At 42.7% G+C, this 24,281-nt stretch overlaps 1 protein-coding gene across 1 annotated transcript in view; it reads left to right on the forward strand.

Moving 5' to 3' along the window:
- The first annotated feature begins 207 nt into the window (after nucleotides 1-207).
- The window catches only part of MACO1 (macoilin 1), a 57,699-nt gene continuing 33,625 nt past the window's right edge, over nucleotides 208-24,281 (forward strand). Inside the window, exon 1 of the mRNA XM_073665859.1 lies at nucleotides 208-538. Within this exon, the coding sequence (XP_073521960.1) occupies nucleotides 459-538 (80 nt within the window). The 5' untranslated portion in view covers nucleotides 208-458. The remainder of the gene's footprint in view (nucleotides 539-24,281) is intronic.

Raw genomic sequence — 24,281 nt, forward strand, 5'->3', positions numbered from 1 at the left:
CATTCAGCCAGCTGTATAATTGGTCTCTCCAGACGCCAGTCATTACAATTCCCCGCCCACACATTCGGCTTTTCTTTCTAAGGCCAGCAAAGCTTCAGAAAAACTCCTTGCGTCATTATTGGCAGCTTGCCCTTGTCCACTAATGGCTTTCCTTCTTGTCGCTCAACTTCTCCCGAGCTGTGATTGGCTGCTGTAGCCGTCACTCATAAAGTGGGCGGGCTCGCGTGCGGTCCGGCCCTGGCTGCGCCGTTGCTGAGGGGAGGAGGAGGAGGGGCCTCCATCTTTATTTCTTTGTTTCAAACCCTTTAAACTCGTTACTATCGGTTTCTTTTCATGTGTTTATTGGCGCTTTTCCGGGCGGGTGGCTCCTGGTAAGCACCGGAGCAGGTGTGAACGGTGTCTGAGCGGACGGGGCAGGCCTCGGGCGGCGGCGGCGGGAGGAGGCGGACACCGGGAGAATGAAGCGGCGGAATGCGGACTGCAGTAAACTCCGGCGCCCGTTAAAACGGAACCGCATTACTGATGGAATCTACGGCAGGTGAGTGAGGACGTCCGCCGGGGACAGCGCTCTCAGGCCGCTGTAGGCCGTAAGTGAAGCCTCGGCCTGGCCACCCCTGCTTGCTGTCAGTGAGTGGGGACACATGGCCGGCTTCTTCTTCTGCTGCTGCTGCCCGGCGTCATGTGTCAGTGCAGCTGTCCGGCAGCGGGGCGCACTGGGGACCTGTCATTGTCAGCTGTCATTATAGGACCCCTGATCTAGCTGTGCCGGGGGGGCAGCCAGGACTGACTGTGGGGTCACACGCCTACATGTGCGGGTGTATTACCTGTCACTAGAGCTACCTTGTCACCCCGCCCCCATGGCCTTATTACTGGGGCGATCATTAGTCATGGGGGCCCCATTAGTGGGATCAGCCTACCCCGTCCTGTCTGTATCCCCCTATTGTCTCAGGTTTTACTATAGAATGGTAACGGCTTATAACCATGTATATGGAGAACCCATGTATTCTAAAAAACAGAGAACCCCTTTAATGCATGGGATCTCTCCGGTAGCAGTTTAAATAATCTTCTTAAGGCCACAGTCCCACTATCAGTATTCGGTCAGTATTCTTTCTCAGGAGTGGGAGCCAAAACCAGATGGGGAACAGAGAAAAGGTATAATAGAAACAAGTCACCAATTCTGCATTTATCACTCACTCCTGGTTTTGGCTGCCACTCCTGAGGAAACATTTAGACCAAATACTGATAGTGGGGTCGGGGCCTTTCTCGCCGTCCCCAGGTCCAGTGCGGCATCTCCACCGCTGCTCCCAGTGTCTGTTATTGTCTGCAGCGCTGACACCACTACATCCAATAACTGAATAATTGAGCTCACCGGCTCTTCCTGAGCTGCTGAGCTCACTGATTGGCTGCAGTGCTGTTGGTGTGATGGCAGCACTACAGACAATAACAGCAGTACTGTACATTCAGTGGCTGTGTACTGTATTTTATCTCCCAATCAAGTGAACACTAAATGTGCTGATCAGGGATTCTGATCTCGGACCCACAATCTTTATTGATGACCTGTCCTATGGATACAGCATCAGTTGTTTAGTCCCGGTCCCCCCGTCCCCCCCTCTTAACAGTCAAAGAGCTATCTGATAATCTGGTTCCTGCTTGGCAAGATAAATAAGATCTGACATCTCATAAGACTATCACCAGTAGTCTGAGATGTGATAACCAGTTGAGACTCTTCTGATCAAAATCAGTGACTTTATGAAGTCTTCTGTTATTTAAAGCTGTACTCCCCCTTTTATGTTTGTCATCTTTGGTCTATTATGAAACATTGGAAGGGTCATTCACTACAGAAGGCAACCTTTTACTTGCGAAATGAGCCAGGCCCAGAAGAGGTTCCCTCTGGCTTGTCTGCGGCTGGTTTGACTTGATTGACTGGCCTCTGCCAATATGCACATAGGGAGAGACCTGTCATGTTCGGTAGGAAGGTGATGGGCGCTGGCCAGCAGACACTTCTCATAGTAGCCGGACTCCTGTACTCATTCTGCAGTGTTTTGGAGTAAAACGTGGCTTTCTGTAATGAACCAGTCTTGTGTTGCCCACGGTTCAGGTATTACTGTGACTGACCGGTTCTCTTTGCTTTTGCCTATGGTGTTAAAGGGGTATTCCGATCTCCAAAATTCTATCCCAATATGTAGTACATGTAATATTAGCAAATACCTTCAATTAGAAATGCAGTATAGTTCTTCTGACTAGCGATGTCACTTACCCCATGTGCACGGCATTCCAGTACCTTGGGTATCCGTGGTTACGATCCCTAACGGCTGTCCCTATATCAGTGTTTGTAACCATGGATACCTAAGCTACTGCTATGCTCTGCACATGGGGTAAGTGACATGACTAATATGAATTATACTTCAGTGGCTTGTGAAAGTATTCACCCCCTTGGCTTTTTACCTATTTTATTACATTACAACCTGTGTTTTAAATATTTTTGTAATCCGATTTGTATTTGATGCATCAGCATTATATAGTCTAAGTTGGTGAAGTGAGAAAAATGTAGGCATAAATTACATTTATGGGATCAAATAACTAAAAAATTGGCATGTGCATATATATTCACCCCTAAATTTTCTAGTGCAAGCAATTACATTCATAAGTCACTAACCAAAAAAACACCATCAAGACCAAGGAGTCCTCCAAACAAGTCAGGGACAAAGTTGTTAAGTACAAGTCTGGCACCAAACCAACACAGCTCATCAGCCCAAGAACACCATCCCCACAGTGGAACATGGTGGTGGCAGCATCATGCTGTGGGGATGTTTTTTTTGGCAGCAGGGACAGGGAAAATGATCTGAGATGAGAAGAAGATTGTGCGAAATACAAGGATATTCTTGAGCAAAACCTGTTTGTCTGAGACAGAGGTTCAGCTTCCAACAAGACAATGACCTAAAGCAACACTTGAGTGGTTAAGGGGAAACGTAAATGTTTTGGAGTGGCCTACTCAAAGCCCATACCTTAGTCCAATTGAGAATCTGTGGTCACACTTGAAGATTGCTGTTCACTAGAGGAAACCATCTAGGAGCTGGAGCAGTTTTGCCTTTGAGTAATGGGCAAAAATCTCAGTGGCGAGATGTGGAAAGCTCATAGAGGCTTATCCAAAGCGACTTGCAGCTGTAATTGCTGCAAAAAGAGGCTCTACAAATACTGACTTAGGGGGGTGAATAGTTATGCACAGTAAAGTTTTCAGTTATTTTGTCCTATTTGTTTGCTTCACAATAAAAAGAAAACCAAATATTCACAGTTGTAGGCATGTTCTTTACATGAACTGATGAAAACCCTCAAAATTCCAGGTTGTGAGGTAGCAAAACAAGAAAAATGGCAAGAGGGTGAATACTTTCGCAAGCCACTATACATTTCTAATTGGAGGTATTTGCTAATATTATCATTACACCTACTATATATTGGGAAGGGATCTTGGAGATGAGAATACCTCTTTAATATCGTTACAGTAATAATTCCTCCACTTATCGTGTAACTTTTTTAAAGGGGTTTCCTGGTTTAAGTGAAAAACATCATGTGGTGATGTCTGCCAGTCTAATAACATCATCTAAGGCCTTGTTCCCATAATTCATTTTTGGTGAGTTTTTTTTTACTGTGTATTTTTGAAAAAAATGTAAGTAATCTATTTTATTTAATGGGTGCAGAAAATCTGCAGCATCAAAAGCTCATCGTGGAATGTAGTCTAAGGGCACATACCCATATGTGTGGGAAAAAAAAACAACTTTCCGATATCTGGACTGAAAAATCGGACGAGTGTTTTGCAATTTTCATGAGAGGACAATGCGTTTTTTTTTTTGGTTTGTTTTTTTTTTCCTCCGCAACCATTTACAGAGTTCGATGCTACAGAATGGTAATGTATCTGTAAAAATGGTATGCCGTCCATTTTTTTTTTTTTTTTTTCGCACCCATTGACTTGCATTGGTGAGTCTCGTCCGATATATGCAACATACTGCTATATATATATATATATATATATTACACATTTTTTTTATCAGTCCAATTTCTGCTGAGAAAAAAATAGCAGATGAGCTGTCACTCATAGATTAACATTGGTCAGAGTGCAATCCAATTTTTTGGGTTTTATTGGATTGTACGCCTGTTTTTCTTGCAAATCAGTATGAGCCCTTATGGGTAAAGTTTCTTCTTGAAAGACTCAGACCAGAGTGCAATACTTAGAAGATTCACAGAAAATATGTTGCTCTTTAAAATTATACCTTTTATTTTCAACCCATCCAATAAAAGTTATATTTTAAAGAGAGCAAAATATTTTCTAAAGTTTTTTTTCTTGTGGAGAGCGCCAAGTTGCCTTTGGGAAACTTAAAGGCCATGCAGTGCTCCACTGGGAATGTAAATATGCAAACACCCTCCTAACAGAGGAAGAGGTCAGGAAGTAGGAATCCTAAGGCGAAATGCTGCATATTTTTTCCGCTTCTCCCTGGCAGGAAAAACGCATGCAGATTTTAAATGCGTTTTGTCAAGCGTTTTTGCATGTATTTCTGCATGTGGGTTATCAAGCGCTTTTACAAGCGATTTTAGCATCACTTGGAAAGTGCTTGACAACTTGGTCACACTATATAAATCCATGCAACCGGCATGGATTTATATAGTGTGACCAAGTAATAGTTAAAAAAAAGAATAAGAATGGTAAAAAATAAAGATTATACTCACCTTCTGATGGCCCCCGGTCTTTTCTCCGCTGCGTACGGTTTTAAGTGTTTTCGCTGCGGAAATCGCATAGTGGGCACGCAGCCTAAAAATCACTATCGACCATTTAAAGGGCCTTGCCACATGGCTTGTGTAAAATCTATACAGTACAGACCAAAAGTTTGGACACACCTTCTCATTTAAAGATTTTTCTGTATTTTCAGGACTATGAAAATTGTACATTCACACTGAAGGCATCAAAACTATGAATTAACACATGTGGAATTATATACTTAACAAAAAAGTGTGAAACAACTGAAAATATGTCTTATATTCTAGGTTCTTCAAAGTAGCCACCTTTTGCTTTGAGGACTGCTTTGCACACTGTTAAGTATATAATTCCACCTGTGTTAATGCATAGTTTTGATGCCTTCAGTGTGATTGTACAATTTTCATAGTCATGAAAATACAGAAAAATCTTTAAATGAGAAGGTGTGTCCAAACTTTTGGTGTGTGTGTGTGTGTGTATATATATATATATATATATATATTTGTTTGTTTGTTGTGGCCAAAAGTATTGGCACCCCTGCAATTCTGTCAGATAATACTCAGTTTCTTCCTGAAAATGATTGCAATCACAAATTCTTTGGTATTATTATCTTCATTTAATTTGCTTGCAAGGAAAAAACACAAAAGAGAATGAAGCAAAAATCAAATCATTGATCATTTCACACAAAACTCAAAAAATGGGCCAGACAAAAGTATTGGCACCCTCAGCCTAATACTTGGTTGAACAACCGCTTCCTGTAACCATCAATGAGTTTCTTACAATGCTCTGCTGGAATTGTAGACCATTCTTCTTTGGCAAACTGCTCCAGGTCCCTGATATTTGAAGGGTGCCTTCTCCAAACTGCCATTTTGAGATCTCTCCACAGGTATTCTATGGGATTCAGGTCTGGACTCATTGCTGGCCACCTTAGAAGTCTCCAGTGCTTTCTCTCAAACCATTTTATAGTGCTTTTGGAAGTGTGTTTTGGGTTATTGTCCTGCTGGAAGACCCATGACCTCTGAGGGAGACCCAGCTTTCTCACACTGGGCCCTACATTATGCTGCAAAATTTGTTTGTAGTCTTCAGACTTCATAATGCCATGCACACGGTCAAGCAGTCCAGTGCCAGAGGCAGCAAAGCAACCCCAAAACATCAGGGAACCTCTGCCATGTTTGACTGTAGGGACCGTGTTCTTGTCTTTGAATGCCTCTTTTTTTTCCTGTATACTCTATGTTGATGCTTTTTCCCAAAAAGCTCTACTTTTGTCTCATCTGACCAGAGAACATTCTTCCAAAATGTTTTAGGCTTTCTCAGGTAAGTTTTGGCAAACTCCAGCCTGACTTTTTTATGTCTCGGGGTAAGAAGTGGGGTCTTCCTGGGTATCCTACCATACAGTCCCTTTTCATTCAGACGCCGACTGATAGTACGGGTTGACACTGTTGTACCCTCGGACTGCAGGGCAGCTTGAACTTGTTTGGATGTTAGTTGAGGTTCTTTATCCACCATCCGCACAATCTTGCGTTGAAATTTCTCGTCAATTTTTCTTTTCCGTCCACATCTAGGGAGGTTAGTCACAGTGCCATGGGCTTTAAACTTCTTGATGACACTGCGCACGGAAGACACCGGAACATTCAGGTATTTGGAGATGGACTTGTAGTCTTGAGATTGCTCATGCTTCCTCACAATTTGGTTTCTCAAGTCCTCAGACAGTTCTTTGGTCTTCTTTCTTTTCTCCATGCTCAATGTGGTACACACAAGGACACAGGACAGAGGTTGAGTCAACTTTAATCCATGTTAACTGGCTGCAAGTGTGATTTAGTTATTGCCAACACCTGTTAGGTGCCACAGGTAAGTTACAGGTGCTGTTAACTACACGAATTAGAGAAGCATCACATGATTTTTCAAACAGTGCCAATACTTTTGTCCACCCCCTTTTTTAGGTTTGGTGTGGAATTTATCCTATTTGGCTTTAGGACAATTCTTTTTGTGTTTTTTCATTGAAGACAAATTAAATGAAGATAATAATACCAAAGAATTTGTGATTGCAATCATTTTCAGGAAGAAACTGAGTTATCATAGAATCATAGAATGGTAGAGTTGGAAGGGACCTCCTGGGTCATCTGGTCCAACCCCCTGCTCAAAGCAGGATTCACTAGATCATCTCAGACAGATGTCTGTCCAGCCTCTGTTTGAAGACGTCCATTGAAGGGGAACTCACCACCTCTCGTGGCAGCCTGTTCCACTCATTAATCACCCTAACTGTCAAAAAGTTTTTTCTAATATCTAATCTGTGTCTCCTCCCATTTAGTTTCATCCCATTGCTTCTAGTCTTTCCTTGTGCAAATGAGAATAAAGATGATCCTTCTAAAATGTGACAGCCCTTGACATATTTGTAGACAGCTATTAAGTCTCCTCTCAGTCTTCTTTTTTGCAAGCTAAACATTCCCAAATCCTGCAACCGTTCCTCATAGGACATGGTTTGCAGACCAGTCACCATTCTGGTCGCTCTTCTCTGAACTTGCTCCAGTTTGTCTATGTCTTTTTTAAAATGTGGTGCCCAAAACTGTACACAGTATTCCAGATGAGGTCTGACCAAAGAGGAGTAAAGACCGATAATGACTTCACGTGATCTAGACTGTATGCTTCTGTTAATACATCCCAGAATTGTATTTGCCTTTTTTGCTGCTGCATCACACTGTTGACTCATGTTCAGTCTATGATCTATTAGTATACCTAAGTCTTTTTCACATGTACTGTTGCTTAGCTCTATTCCTCCCATTCTGTATATGCTTTTTTATTTTTATTGCCCAGATGTAGTACTTTGCATTTTTCCCTGTTAAAAACCATTCTGTTGGTTGCTGCCCACTGCTCCAGTTTATTTAGGTCTTTTTGAATCCTCTCTCTCTCTTCTCTAGTATTAGCTATCCCTCCTAGCTTTGTGTCATCAGCAAATTTAATCAGTTTACCCTCAATTCCTTCATCTAAATCATTGATAAAGATGTTGAACAATACAGGTCCCAGGACGGAGCCCTGTGGTACCCCACTTGAGACATTCATCCAGCTGGATGTGAAGCCATTTACAACCACCCTTTGAGTCCGATCACTAAGCCAGTTATGAATCCACCTAACAGTTGCCTGGTCCATTGCATACTTGGTCATTTTTTCAATAAGGATGGTGTGAGATACTTTGTCAAATGCTTTGCTGAAGTCAAGATATACTATATCTACAGCATTTCCCTGATCCACCCAGTCAGTGATTCTGTCATAGAAGGAAATTAAGTTAGTCTGACATGACTTGTTAGTTACAAACCCATGCTGACTCTGGTTAATCACTTCATTCTTATCCATGTACTTACATATATGTTGTTTAATAATTTGTTCAAAGATCTTTCCTGGTATAGAAGTCAGACTCACCGGCCTATAGTTCCCTGGGTCCACCTTCTTCTCCTTTTTGAAGATAGGAACAACATTTGCTCTTCTCCAGTCTTCTGGGACTTCTCCTGTTCTCCAAGAATTTTCAAAGATTATGGAGAGTGGTTCTAAAATTTCTTCTACGATCTCCTTCAGTACTCTGGGGTGTAATTCATCTGGACCTGGAGACTTGAACTCATTTATGTTAGCTAAATATTCCCTCACAATCTTTCTGTTTACAGATAACTTGGATTCCTCTATTCCTTTAAAAGGACAGTGAAGATCAGTTGATGTTACATTTTCTTTCTGAGAGAAAACAGATGCAAAATAGGAATTAAAAAGTTCGGCCTTCTCAACATCCTCTCTTACCATTTCTCCATTTTCATCCTGTAAAAATCCTATAGCATCTTTGACTTTTCTTTTACTTTTGACATACCCCCAAAATCCTTTTTTATTGCTTTTGACATCTCTTGCAAGCCTTAATTCATTGTCAGCTTTAGCTAACCTGATACATGCCCTGCAGGATCTGCAGACTGCATTATAATCTTCTTTAGATATGCCTCCCTCTTTCCATTTAATAAACATTTCTTTCTTTCTTTTTAGCATGTGTTTAAGTTCTGTGTTCATCCATCCTGGTTTCCTTAAATGCTTCCCATTCTTCCTACTTTTCGGGATTGTTAACGATTGTGCTTTGAGAATCTCATTTTTAAAAATTTCCCATCCTTCCTGGACATTTTTGTCCTTAAGGACATCCAGCCATTGGATCCCTCCTATTCTCTTTCTGAGTCTCTTAAAATCTGCCTTTCTAAAATCTAACCTTGAAGTTTGAGTCTTCACATGTCTTCCTCCTCTAGTTATCCAAAATTCTATAATAGCATGATCGCTGCCTCCTAGGGTCCCAGCCACCTTTACCTCCTCAACCATTTCCTCCCTGTTTATAAGGATTAGATCCAAAGTAGCAGATCCCCTTGTTTTCTCCCCTACCTTTTGGAAGATAAAGTTGTCAGCAAGAGAGGATAAGAATTTGCTTGACCTGTTAGTTTTACTTGAGAGAGATTCCCAACAAATGTCTGGATAGTTGAAATCTCCCATGACCACTACGTCATATTTTTTGGAGAACTTGGTCATTTGATACATAAAGAGTTCATCCATATCTTCAGCTTGCCCAGGTGGCCTGTAGTAAATGCCTACAATGGTGTCCTTTCCGTTGTTCTCTCCTTGTATTCTTACCCAAACAGTTTCCACAGAACTCCCAGTCTCTGAAGCTTCAATCTCTGTGCAGATATACGCTTTTCTAACATACAATGCAACACCTCCTCCTCGTTTATCAAGTCTGTTTCTTGCAAATAAGTTGTATCCTTTTCGCCTTTTATTCCAATCATGTGTATCGTCCCACCAAGTTTCAGTGATTCCAATGACATCATATTCCTTTTCCTGCATTAGTAGTTCCAATTCTCCTTGTTTGTTGCCCATGCTTTGTGCATTTGTATAAAAACATTTTAGTTTGTGATTGGTTTCTCTTCCTCCCATATTTTTATTATTTAAATTGTTTTGTCTTTGTTCTTCCTTTCCACTTCCAGTAGCAGAGATCTCAATAGTATTTGTCAGCTGTATGGCTTTTTCTGGCCTTTTGCTTCCCTTCCCACATTATTCTAGTTTAAAGCTCTTCTGATGAGTGTAGCAAGGCGACTTCCAAATACATGTTTTCCAGTCTTCGTAAGGTGCACCCCATCTCTAGCAAGTAGTCCATCGTATAGGTAATTCATTCCGTGATCCAGAAATCCAAATCCTTGTTGACGGCACCATCGACGTAGCCAGTTGTTCACCTGTAGAATCTTATTCCACCTCATTGTTCCATGGCCATCCACTGGGAGGATGGATGAGAAGACCACCTGCGCTCCCAATTCTTTCACTTTCTTGCCTAAGTCTTCAAAGTCACTGCAGATGGTTTCCAGGTCCTTTCTTACGGTGTCATTTGTCCCCACATGTATTAGCAGGAATGGGTAGTGATCTGTAGGTCTGAAGAGTCTTGATATCCTGTCACACATCTTTAATTTTTGCTCCTGGAAGACAGCACATTTCTCTTGAGGTTATGTCTGGTCTGCAGATAGCGGCCTCTGTTCCTCTTAACAGGGAATCCCCCATGACCACCACTCTCCGTTTTTTCTTAACAAAATTCTTCTTTCTCCATCCAGGAGGATTCTGAGGGCTTACAAGGTTATTCATTGCTGGCAAAGTCTTATTTTGCTGTATTTCTTCATGGTTCTCCTGCGTGAGAACCTGGTACTGGTTCCTGAGCAGTATGGGTGCTGACTGCCTCTCGATCCTCTTGCTTCTGTGGGTCACATGCTTCCATTCCTCTGTTTCGTCAGGTGCAGTTCGAATTTCTTCTCTTTCTGAATCATGAAGAGATAATTCTGCTCTGTCTAAGAACTCTTCACCTTCCTTAATGATTTTCAAGGTAGTTAACCTCTCTTCTAGATTTCGCAACTTTTCCTCCAACAGGGACACAAGCTTGCATTTCTGGCATGTGAAGTTTGGCTTTTCCACTGGCAAGTCTGTGAACATGTAGCAGGATATGCAGCTCACCAAATGGCTCCTGGACTCTTCCATGTTCTTATTGTTAATGTTCTGAAAACAGTGAAAAAAGCTTAAGAAAAAAGCTTTTTTCACTGGCGCGCGGTTTACCGATGTCCTCTTTTCAGCTCCAACAGCCAAACTCCAGTGTTCTTTGAGCTCGCGGAGACTCTTCACTTACCCCAAAATGCAGTGGGAATATGCAAATTATCTCCTCAGGACTCCTCCACTGGTATTATCTGACAGAATTGCAGGGGTGCCAATACTTTTGGCCACCACTGTGTGTGTATATATATATATATATATATATATATATATATATATATATATATATATATATATATATATATATATATATATATATATATATATATATATATATATATATATATATATATATATATATATATATATATATATATATATATATATATATACTTATATACTCTATCTCTCTCATCCCCCCCCCCACTCAGAAGTTCCTGTGAAGAACTGTGCTCTGATCTCAAGAGATTATCTCTGGCCATTTTGGCTCCCTGTATGTAAATATTGGCACCATAGTAAAGGTCCTGTCATGTCACTATTCCCGTGCACCGCAGCATTAGTACTCTTGTGTACACAGGCATAATGGCTAATGTGATGGCACCTTTCCAGGGACCTATTTTTGGGACTCCCCTATTTGTTACTGAAGCACTGGGTGACATTTAGCATCTGTTTAGAGCACCAGACAATAGTTTGTGGTTGCTCGGCTGTTGTGACGTTGTTTGAGCTTTCCCAGGCTATGGTAAGTGTAGAAGTGCACTTTGGATTGTATCTGGATCCTGTTTTGAGTCTATATTCACACGTGGCAGAGATCCATGCACCTTGCAGATATCCAAGTGTATGTTGACCAATCAGACAATTGCTTAAGTACCAATTCCTCTGCATCGTAATTGAATTTCTGGAAAATGTCCTACGATAACGTGAAGGACTGATGTGGGATAGCTATTCTGTTACAGGCCGCACACCATTGTATGACCCTCTAATCTGGATCACAGTCATACTACAGGCCTCCATAAACCGCAGACTGCTGAACGGGTCAAGGGAAAATCTCCCAAACTACAGTCCCAGATAACTTTAAGAAATGGGTACTGAATTATTAAAACATGGCAGTGATGGAATAAAGGGTCTGAGCCGTCATTACTGGCCTAATAGTAAATTCTAGAATTCTCCAGTGACCATCATAGTTTTAATGGTAATATCATAAAAATCAGCGACCTTACAATATCATTGGCAGCCATGGCTTGTTTCAAGAATGGCTTTCTTGGATTGGTGGGTATCTGACACCCTGCACCTGCACAAATCAGTGGTTTCAACTACAAGTAAAATTTCCAGACTTGGCAATGCAATAATTTTTTTTTTTGTTTTTATAACTGATCCACTTTTGTTTCACCTATAGAACTAAATGGCTGAAATTCACGGTGCAGAACAGTGGTAAAAAGGGTGTAGTGTTGACACCCAGCACACTGCAACAGTAATTGTCCAGTAATGAGACAAATTGTTCAATTCCAATCGTTACTTTTATTACTGTTCTAGCAAGATATTAGCTACTTGGGTGAATAGAGGATCTGATATTCTCACTGAAGCCTGGATTGCTGCCTCTTCATTTCTTGAATTTACATATATATTACTGTAGTTGTGTTATAACTTGTGGACATAAGCTGGTAGAGGCAAGACGGAAGCCATTAGTATGTTTCTTATTCCTAAATGGCTGTCAACCAGAGCAGATGGTGAGCTCTCACCATGAAAGCTCAGCCTGACCATTATTGAAATGCACACTGAAAATAAGCTCTACACAAGTATAGAAGGGGTGTGTGTCCTCATGATGTTAGAGCAGTGGTCCCCAACCTTTTTTGCACCAGGGACCGTCTTCAAGTAAGACCATTTTTCCATGGCCCGGCAGGGTGGGGTTTTGGTAATATGGAGGGATTTGGAGTTTAGTGCATACTTATCATACAGTGTAGACCAGGAGCCCCATATAATGTCATGTGCCGGGAGCCGCGTCACTGAGACCCCGTCACGCCCTGCAGCAGGACGGGGCTGCTGTGTCTTGACAGCTGCTCTTCAGCTGCATTCACTTCATCCTGCTTCAGGACCTGTGGTGACATCAGTCGTGTGACCTTGATGTCATCACAGGTCCTCTACCGGTCAACCCTGCGAGAGTCTAGAACAGCGGGCAGCATCCACCCAACACAGTGTTCTCTGAGCAAAAAACCTGCGGACCAGTGGTTAGGGGACCCCTGTGTTAGAGGATCCGTACTCCCCAATTTTCAGCTGTATATATCTAATGTATCCACAGTGCTTCCTTCTTCCTGTTGGTATAGATTTCTACTGTCTAGGTTAATGCTTTTGTATGCCGTGAGCCACCAAAATAAAGTATATTATGTGGTATAAGTTTTTTTCACAACTGAAGACATTGAGCATGACATGCTACTTTATACCTGTATAGTGGTAGACGTCTGAGCCTTGTGCCGGAGGTTTGGTCAGTAAATCTTTGAACACTCCATCGTCTTCTACACCGAGCTCAATACTCTGTGCTGTGCATTGGAGCACAGCTCATACCGGCTCATTATCTGTGTGACTTGCACTACTTTCCTTAAGAGGGTACACGCTGAATAAGAAATATGCCACAGCGTCTGAACTACGTCAAGTTGTTCCTGGAATAGTTTGCAGCTGGTTGTGCCATGGAAAACTTCTGTAAATCAGTGGCACAAAGTTATTGTCTTGCTGAAATAAAAATGTAAATGATGTTGGTGTAAGAGGCAGATAGTAAATATGAATTATGAAAGCCAATGTTTTCAGCGTTATTATACCTTAACACATTATATTGATAAATATGTTGGAGTTCAGGTGTACAATGAACTGTGGCGGTAGAAGCTGGTGGAATCGGGCCCATTCTCACTTTGTCGCTGCGACGAGACTGTGGCTCCAGTTGGTCCTCTGCTTCCATCTTCATTTTGTTAGACTTTTATTTCAACTTTTCAGGCAAACTGCTCCCAATATAATATTCTGGTAGAGGTATTATTTTCCGTCTTGTCAATAAATCTACCCAAAGTCTTGCTCGATATAAACTCAGATTTGTACAGCGTCCCACTAATTCTGTCTCTGTTTTCTATTTTGGGTTTACTCTGTGAACGCTTACCACATTAAGGAAGCACTCTTCCTCCCATCAAAATTTTTATCCTCTTAATGTATTGCAATCATACTATTTTATATAGCACTATGTACTTAGAATTGCTCATTTTGCCTTTCTACCCACTTAGACCTAATGGAAAATACAGGAATTATGACGTCACATGATTAAAAGCTGAATCCTTCTAAGCTCTATGTAGAAACAGGAGGTCAATTTTCCCTGTATGAGTCATGATCACTGCAAAAGTCAATGGCAGAGGGGATTGGCGGAGCAGCTGGGTCAGCAGTTGGACAGGAATGATTTCTGCAGGAACAAGACACTTCTTTTCCCTGTAGAAACAAATTATCTGGGTAGTAAGGTAAAATGAGCAATTGTAAGTACCCAGTACTATATAATATGATGATTGCAATATATTAAAAGGATACAAACTTTGATGGGAGGAGTGCTTCTTTAACCTGTTCTTCACAACTATTTTTTTTCTCCTCAGTTACATGAATTTTTAACAGTTCTAAAGTTGTGGATTTTTTTTTTTCTCTTCTCTTGTTAGGTTACTCCATCAATTTTGGTGATGCGTGTGGCCTACTTTTGTCATTTTATATTGATATTTTTGATTTTAGCATATTCAGGAGTGGATCCTAATTGCAGAAGAGGTTAAAATCTTTTCTATTCTGTGATCTTTGTGGCTTCCACTCCTTGTTTAGGCATACAAATAGTGATCCAAAATAGTAGCCAAAGTATGCAAGAGTGTTCTTAAGGGTATGTGCCCACGATGCGTATTTTGTGCGGAAATTTCCGCAGCGTAAACGCATGAATTACGCATGTAAGCCTTCCTCCATGGTCCCCTATGGCATTCCGCAATTGCAATGCCCATGCTGCGAAATTTTCCGCAGTGTTTTTGATGTGCGGAAAATTCCGCAGCATGTCAATTCTTTGTGCGTTTATGCATGCAGAATTGGCATCTACAATGCAGTAGAATACGCAAGGCAATTCCGCATGTGCAAAACGTGCGAAAAACGCATGTCAAATTCCGCATGCGTTTTTCCGGGAAAAGGACATACAGCGCAAATTTCCGCTTCATTTGCGCATCGTGGGCACATACCCTAAAGGTTTCTCCCCACCTCCATAGATGAATATTGTTGGCTAGTGTTTGCAATCTACTGCTTATTAATTTTTTGCAGAGATATTACCAGTTTTCCTTTGTTTACAGCTCGTTGCTTAAGTAACTGACCACTGATGTGCTGACGCTGTCTGGGATTAGGAAGTAGCACGCTGCGCATGTTCTGCTGTATAAATTGAGGTTCTGGCAATTTGCAGAGCAGGGTCACATTGCTATACCCACTGCACTTTCTGCCTGATCAAAGTGACGATGACTGTTGTCATTTACTATACGATAATAAAAATTTTCTCCTTCCCCCATGACGGCACCACGAAGAGAGAGAGGATCCGCCCTTCAAGGACAGGAAACCTACAGATAAAAGGGCGGTACCTCTCTCCTGCATCAGTTGGCTTCCTGTCTTTGATGGGATCCTACAGTTCCTAAAGGAGGCATACCTGCGGGGTGCCAGAAGATGAACGTCGTGGGAAGCCAGGCCCGGACAGTTCGATCCAGGCAGCGGGGGTTCTCTGCCTCGGCTGGTGAGGTGCCCTGAAGCGCCACCGCTGGGGCTAGAGGCCTTTAGGGTGTGCGGGGGGGGGTCCAGACGATGAGAACGGGGCCTGTCGGGGCCCGCCGAGGTTTGCTTCGCTGGTCGCCCCTGGTTGCGGCAGGTGTGATCACGGTGCTGCCCGGCGGCGATCTAAAAAACTTCTGTGTACCACCGCGCTCACGTGAGTGCCTCCTGATAACGCCACGCCGCAAATCATGACTAGGGGGAGGAGGGGTGCACCGGAACACTGCAGGCACTATGGGAGGGACTCCCAAAGCCTTAAAAGACAGCTGGGGGTGCCAGTAAATGCTTCTCTGAAGCTCTGGCACGCTGTCTTGGAAGGATGAGTGACCAGGAGCTACTTGACTGGCAAGAGCTGCATCCTCAGTCGCCACCACCGCCGCCAACTCAGCGCAAAAAGAAATCTGAAGAGACGGGACACCAGGATCGTCGAGAACGGTATAGCAGTGGAAGCGGGCACTCCAGCAGATCAGCGCAGCAAAGACTCCACTTCTTCATCTTCCAGGAGGACCCTGTCTACAAAGATGGCTCCGCCTCCTGAACCGGTACCCTCTTTTCAGTCTGGTTGGTAAGTGATCTTTGTGAAAGTCCACTTTGTAACTAAGGCCCCCCCCCTCTTTTTTTTTTCTTAGGGAAGAAAGAGTACAGGAAAAACTAAGAATAGGACCTTTACACGGAAGTCTTACCCGCTACTTGGGATAAAAGACTCTGCAGTTCCTGTATTGAGCAGACCATATTCGAGGAATCTCCTAAATTTGCCTCAGAAAACTTGATACCTGATGATAAAATCGCAGGTTGAAGATACCATGAATGTTAGAACCCTCCATTTTGTTTTTTCCATCTTGTGTTTTGCGGTCACGTGACCATCTGCCTTTATATTCCAGCTCCGCCTTTTTGGCTGTGCTGGACTTCAGCGTTTGACTGTTTTGCTAGCTAGGTGCTTCGGTGCCCATATCTCTCAGTTCGCTTGGTCCTTTGGGACCTCTAGTACCTTTTGTCAGTTTTTCTTTTGTTTTCTGCAACAACTTTCTCTGTTCAGGAGGTGTCCCATTTTTGTTCCAGTCCTTAGTTCTTTTAGGGACCCCTTCCCTTTATTCTATAGGTCTTCGTTCAGACTAGCCTAGGACTAAGGCGGGTCTGTTCGCTAGGAACAGGCAGCCCGCTACATCGTAGGGATTCAGCTTAGTCTTACTGTAGGGACAGCTTTCCCTTATCTTTCCTTGGTTCATGTTGCAGATCATAACAGTGAAGTCCCTTTGGGGGGGGACTTAAAAAAAACAGGACAGGAGAAGGAAAACCAAAGGGTTTCTATTCAACAAACCCCCCAATGATACCCTTCTCCCCCCACCCTGGGCAAATCCTCATTGAGAGGGCTTTCTGCTATCAGATTTTCTCCCAACCTGGGAAACAATATCCAACAGCTCATGGATTCTGAGCCTAAAGAAATCAGGCCTGAAATTCCAGTTCCTCTCATTTCCACAGCCGAACTTTGTATTAACCCCCAAAAGGTTCTCAAACGAGGAGCAGCTGGCTTAGAGCAAGAAATCCGAGGACTGGTAGGGAAAGTGGTCCTTCAGGAGGTCCCGAAGGGGGAGGAAGGCGAAGGCTTCAACTCTCCGCCATTCCTGAGGAAAAAAACAGATGGAACTTACAGGACGATTATAAATTTAAAAAAGCTGAGCCATGCCAGATGCAGGAATATCTAGGCATCGTCGTGTTGGATTAAAAAAAGACAAGATCATAGACCAAATATCGCGGGCATGGACCCACCAGTCTATGACCCTACGGAAAGCCATGTCCCTTCTAGGCTCCCTGACTGCATGTTTCCCGGCCGTCCAATGGGCCAAATACACACCAGGGCCCTGCAGTGGGAAATCTTAAAGGCAGAAAAAGCTCTAAAAGGGCATTTAGAAGGGCAGCTAACGCTATCTGCAGAAACCACACTTTCCCTAGAGTGGTGGGGGAAGATAGACAATCTAATCCGGGGTATTCCATGGACAATCCCGACACCTCAACTCTTGACCACAGACGCAAGCCCCAGGGGCTTGGGGGCTCACCTCAACAATCTTGTAGCTCAGGGGGTTTGGAGAGAACATTTGAAGCCAGTTTCCTCAAACATGAAGGAGCTTCTAGCCGTAGAGTTTGCACTCCGGGAATTCATACACACACACTCCAAGGCCACCACGTGAGGGTGTTCTCGGACAACCGAGTAGTAGTAGCGTACCTGAACCACCAGGGGTGTACCCGGTCCCATTCTCTGATGCAAGCGACAGAGGTCATCTTTCATTTAGCCGATGAAAACTTACAATCCCTATCAGCCCTACACATAAAAGGGATAGAAAATCGCACGGCAGACTTCCTGAGTCGGACACCGCTAAGGCAGGGCGAGTGGGAGTTAAATCAGTCAGTTTTTCGTCAGATTGTACAAATGTGGGTACGTCCTTCCATAGACCTGTTCGCCAACAGTCTGAACAAGAAAACAGACTCATTCTGCTCTCTAGACCCCAAAGGGTAACCCATAGCTTTAGATGCCTTTATGATCCCATGGAGTCACCCTCTAGCTTACGCTTTTCCTCCGACCGCCCGGATTCCAGCTGTTCTGAGGAAAATCAGGGAAGAGAAAGCAAGAGTAATCTTGATAGCCCCCTTCTGGCCGAAGAGGGCGTGGCTTTCTTGGCTGAGGATGATGTCAATCTCCTACCCATGGGTTCTTCCGGACCTTCTTTCACAGGGTCCGGTACTTCATCCTCAGGCATCAAACTTACATTTGACAGCCTAGAATTTGAGGGCTCTTCTGAAGGATAAAGGTTTTTCCCCAAATCTCATCACCACATTACTTCAAAGTAGGAAACCCGAGACCACTGAACTTAACGGGAAAACTTGGAGGAAGTTCCTTTCGGTCTCCGTTTCCGGGCTAGGAGGGGTGGTTCCATTAACAGCTATCCTAGAATTCTTACAGAGGGGTTTGGAACAGGACCTGGCCACAAGTACCTTAAAAGTCCAAGCTGCGGAGCTGGGAGCCCTATACAACTTCGATCTGGCCAGGGATAGATGGGTATGTAGGTTCATTAAAGGATCATCCAGATCCCAACCCATCCCCTCTCGAAATACCGCCTCTTGGGATTTAAATTTGGTCTTTTCAGCTTTTAACAAAGGCCCCTTTTGAACCTCTGTCAGGAGCGTCCCTAAAAATCCTATCCCTCAAGACAGTGCTCTTAGTAGCTGTCATATCCGCACCTAGGGCCTGAATATCACTAACCCTATCTGCAGGCCCTCCCTTCACACAAATCTTGGAGGCTAGGGTTACTCTGAGAACTGACCCTGCCTACCTGCCAAAAGTGGCGTCAAGATTCCACAGGTCTCAGGAAATCACCCTCCCTTCTTTCTGCCCCAATCCTAGGAACAGGAAATAAAGAGACTTGCATACGCTAGACATCAGGAGGTGCCTAATCCGTTACCTAGAGGCAACACAAGAATGTAGGAACGATAGTTCTCTTTTGTTTGCTTTCAGGGCCCTCGTAAGGGGAAGAAAGCTTCTAAGCGCATGCTGGCCAGATGGATAAGGGAATCCATCACACTATCGTACTCCTCACGAGGGGAAGCTGCCCCAGAGAAACTGGAGGCCCACTCAACAAGAGCGGTGGCAGCCTCCTGGGCGGAGAAGGCTGGTGCCACAATAGAGCAGATATGTAGAGCGGCAACCTGGTCTTCCCCCTCTACATTCTTCAATCACTACCTGCTAGACTTAACCTCTTCTTCAGACCTTACTTTTGGGAGAAGGGTTCTGGAAGCTGTGGCTCCCTCCCCCTAATGAGTCACTTCTCTGTAATTCTCTCCGTGGTGCCGTCATGGGGGAAGGAGAAAGACGTAGTTACTTACCAGTAACTGGATTTCTCAGAGCCTATGACGGCACCCGTACATTCCCTCCCTTCACGTGTGGGTGCACACACTTATTAGTTGCCTGTTTGTAGCCACGTGGTGTTTCTGATAAGTTCTTAAAATGTTAAATTTTGTGTTCCTAATCTGGCGGTCCTCTCATGGTCTGTAAACATCTGATGCGGGAGAGAGGTACCTCCTTTTAATCTGTAGGTTTCCTGTCCTTGAAGGGCGGATCCCCTCTCTCCGTGGTGCCATCATGGGCTCTTAGAAATCCCGTTACCGGTAAGTAACTACTTTCTTTCCTCTGCATTTATCTCTAAAAGCACTAAAAATGGCATAATGCAGATAAAGCCACAGTCATATGTATGCTTATCAACATAACTATTTTTATTAATATTTTGTAACATCTTTCAGTTTGGAGAGATATAATGTTACACAATTTATGCAAAATGTGCAATTCAAAAAAATATTTTGAAGCAAAAAGTTATTTGGAGCAAAACCACGGCGAGGGTGTGCACACCGACGTCTTTTAAACTCGCCGAGTTTCTCAAGCAGAAGACTCTTCAGGAAACTAGTATTTATTTTTATGATGGCAAAATGCTTCTTTAGACGTCTGTTAGTCTTCCCGGTGCCTTCTGAGCTTTCCTATTGACTTGTATTGCAAAGTACAGAGCAAAGCATCTTGCTAGCTGAAAAAGCCAGAAGAATGGGTAGGTCACTTCTCTTAACTGCTTGGTGTTTCTAGAAGCCTAAAGTGGTTAAAAGACATTCAAATGTCTGACTGACTGTATGAACTGCAAGTAGTCTTTACATAGAAATGCTTATTTTCATTCTTTTGTGAGTCTGATATTTTCAGGCGGATTCCATTGGAAAAAACTATCAAATCGGATACAGCAGAATAAATAATCTTATTAATCTTTTGTTAAATCTGTGGCTAAATCTCCATAGAATATATTTGTCATGGCTTTTAGTGAGCAAATTTTGAATATTATGTTCACAGAGAACAGTTTCATGTGAATTGTCTGTAAGGCTGTGTGCCCACTATGCGTTTTTTAAGAATTTCCGCAGCGGCAATTCCGCCGCTTAAACGCTTGATAAAAGGTCTGCACTGTTCCTCAATGATAATCCACATGTGCTGTGCACATGCTGCGGAAATTTCCACTTCGGATTATCATTGCGGAAAAATCCGCAGCACTACCAGTTGCTTTGCCTAATTGCGGCGTTTTCGCCGCCAATAACTTGCATTGAATCGCTCAATATCCTCATGACTACATGTGCACATGCGGATATTAAGCAATTCAATGTGCAGATGGTACCCGGGTCTGGAGAAGAGGAGACTCCAGACCCAGCTCGCGCTGGACTAAAAGGACCTGCCATGACATCATTTAGTCATGTGACGGGTCACGCGACCGCTGACGCCACACGACTACTAAATGATGTCATGGAAGGTCCTTTTACACAACCTCGGGAGACCGGATGCATCTGATAAGGAGACCGGGGGCCATCGGAAGGTGAGTATATATTTTTTTTAACTAACTTGGTCACACTATATAAAAGCCATGCCGTTTGCATGGATTTATATAGTGTGACCAAGTTGTCAAGCACTTTCCAAGTGATGCTAAAATCGCTGGGAAAGCGCTTGACAACCTGCATGCAGAAATACATGTGAAGAACGCATCACATCCGCATGTCCCTGGCAGGAAAAACGCATGTACAATCCGCATGCGTTATTTTTCTGCCAGGGAGATGCAGAAAAACTCAGGAAAAATCCGGAGCATTTCTGCATCTTGGGCACTTGGCCTAAGATGAAGTGTTGTAAATTGTTCAGCATTGAAAGACTGGAAACCTTTTGCTCAAAAGTATTGCGTATTTTGCAATAATGAGGTTTTTTTTTTCTTCTTTCTAACCCCAGATTTCATTTTATGGCAAACAACCAAAATTGCATCAAATTTAAGTTGCATACGCCACTTAATAAATGACTTTAGCACGCATTAGAATAAAACTAGGGTATAAGAAAAAACCTTGATAAAATGTCATGTACCCACATTATATATAGTAAGCCTAGGAGCGGACGGACCAGGACCAGCGCAGGGATAAACGCTTTGTTCTTTTCTTGGTTTCTTATATTCTGCCTTATGTTGCCGGAGATTAGCTGAGCCACAGTGTGTTTCCTTCCATAGCATCTGGACTGCTGTGTTCAAAAGCCTTTCTCCTGACCCCATGTGTACCGCTCTTGGCAGCCGCTTTACCTCTGGCTGTTTCCATTTGGCAAGGAGATGCGGCTTGTTCATGGAGATGTGTGGAAGTGTTTCATGTTCTGTCAGCAAGTTTGTATCCATTCTGGTTTAACTAAACTCCAATTCAGATGTTCATAGCTGTGTGTGTGCCCAGTACTGGATTCAATTCATTTTGTAACTCCCCTCCCTTGTTGCGCTATGCCAAGCACTAAGGGGTTCAGAATATAATATTTCTCCCCATAAAGGTTGTTCGTTGATGCAGTGGGAGCCTTCTTTAATAGCTGTGATTTTTGTTAAACTTGGTCAGTAGTCATGGGCTACGAATTTTCAATGGTTGTTTCATACTGTTCACATTGGCGGTTTTGGTGCATTTTTTTTTCTGGCTGTGACATTCAATACTGAAGATAGTGATTATACAAACCCTGGCAAAAATTATGGAATCAGCGTGCTCGGAGGATGTTCATTCAGTTGTTTAATGTTGTTGAAAAAAAGCAGATCACAGACATGGCACAAAACTAAAGTCATTTCAAATGGCAACTTTAGGGATTTAAGAAACACTAAAAGAAATCAAGATTAAAAATGTGGTGCTCAGTAAGGGTAATTTTTTTTCAGACCAAGCAGAAGGAACAAATTATGAAATCACTCAATTCTGAGGAAAAAATTATGGAATCACCCTGTAAATTTTCATTTCCAAAACGAACACCTGCATCAAATTAGATCTGCTCATTAGTCTGCATCTAAAAAGGAGTGATCACACCTTGGAGAGCTGTTGCACCAAGTGGACTGACATGAATCATGGCTCCAACATGAGATATGTCAAATGAAACAAAGGAGAGGATTATCAAACTCTTAAAAGAAGGTAAATCATCACGCAATGTTGCAAAAGATGTTGGTTGTTCACAGTGAGCTGTCTCTAAAATCTGGACCAAATACAAACAACATGGGAAGGTAGTTAAAGGCAAACTTACTGGTAGACCAAGGAAGACATCAAAGCGTCAAGACCGGAAACTTAAAGCAATATGCCTCCAAAACAGGAAATGCGCAACAAAACAAATGAGGAATGAATGGGAGGAAACTGGAGTCAATGTCTGTGACAGAACTGTAAGAAACCGCCTAAAGGAAATAGGTTTAGCTTTTCGGTATGTAAATCCCAAGCCATCATTCACACCTAAACAGAAAAAAACAAGGTTACAATGGGCTAAGGAAAAGCAATCGTGGACTGTGGATGACTGGATGAAAATCATAATCAGTGATGAATCGCGAATCTGCATTGGGCAAGGTGATGATGCTGGAACTTTTGTTTGGTGCCGTTCCAATGAGATTTATAAAGATGACTGCATGAAGAGAACATGCAAATTTCCACAGTCATTGATGATATGGGGCTGCATGTCAGGTAAAGGCACTGGGGAGATGGCTGTCATTACATCTTCAATAAATGCCCAAGTTTACATTGATATTTTAGACAGTTTTCTTATCCCATCAATTGAAAGGATGTTTGGCGATGATGACATCATTTTTCAGGATGATAATGCATCCTGCCATAGAGAAAAAACTGTGAAAACATTCCTTGAAAGAAGACACATAAGGTCAAATGTCATGGCCTGCAAATAGTCTGGATCTCAATCCAATTGAAAATCTTTGGTGGAAGTTAAAGAAAATGGTCTATGACAAGGCTCCAACGTGCAAAGCTGATCTGGCAACAGCAATCAGAGAAAGTTCGAGCCAGATTGATGAGTACTGTTTGTCACTCATTAAGTCCATGCCTCAGAGACTGCAAGCTGTTATTAAAGCCAGAGGTGGTGCAACAAAATACTAGTGATGTATTGGAGTGTTCTTTTGCGTGTTTGTTTTTCATGAGTCCATAATTTTTTACTCAGAATTGAGTGATTCCATAATTTGTTCCCTCTGCTTCGTCTGAAAAAAATTACCCTTACTGAGTACCATATTTTTAATCTTGATTTCTTTTAGTGTTTCTTTAAAGCCCTAAAATTGTCATTTGAAATGACTTTAATGTTGTTGAAAAAAAAGCAGATCACAACAGACATAGCACAAAACTAAACAACTGAATGAACATCCTCTGAGCCCGGTGATTCCAGAATTTTTGCCAGGGGTTGTAGGTACCAAAGTTGCTACTAAATATGCATGAAAAAAGTCTAATGGCAAATGAGACAAAGAATTGGCTTTTGTATATTGAAACCTTAGAGATGACATGAACTATTAATACTTGGCGTATTATCCATCACAAACCTTTAAAGGGGTTATCCTGGCATATGATGATGACCTTTTCTTGGGCTAGGTCATCAATATCAGATTGGTGGCGGTCCAGCACCCGCATTGATTAGCTGTGGTGACATATGAATGGAAACATTGAATTGAGCTCCATCCTATGTGTAGCAGCTGCTGCTAAAACCTGTAGATCAGCTCCTATTCTCTTCAGTAGAGCTAATCTGCAGTTCACTTTTAAAGCTGAACTCACAGTATTATGTCTATGGATCCTTGCAGCAAGAAGTGAGCTGCTGAAGCTTTCCCCCTCTCCCCATTGAAATATACAGTGGGGAAAAGAAGTATTTGATACACTGCCGATTTTTGCAAGT

The sequence above is a fragment of the Phyllobates terribilis genome, unplaced genomic scaffold, assembly GCF_046119375.1.
Source record: "Phyllobates terribilis strain yellow unplaced genomic scaffold, ASM4611937v1 Scaffold_2__4_contigs__length_985480577, whole genome shotgun sequence".
Lineage (NCBI taxonomy): Eukaryota > Metazoa > Chordata > Amphibia > Anura > Dendrobatidae > Phyllobates > Phyllobates terribilis.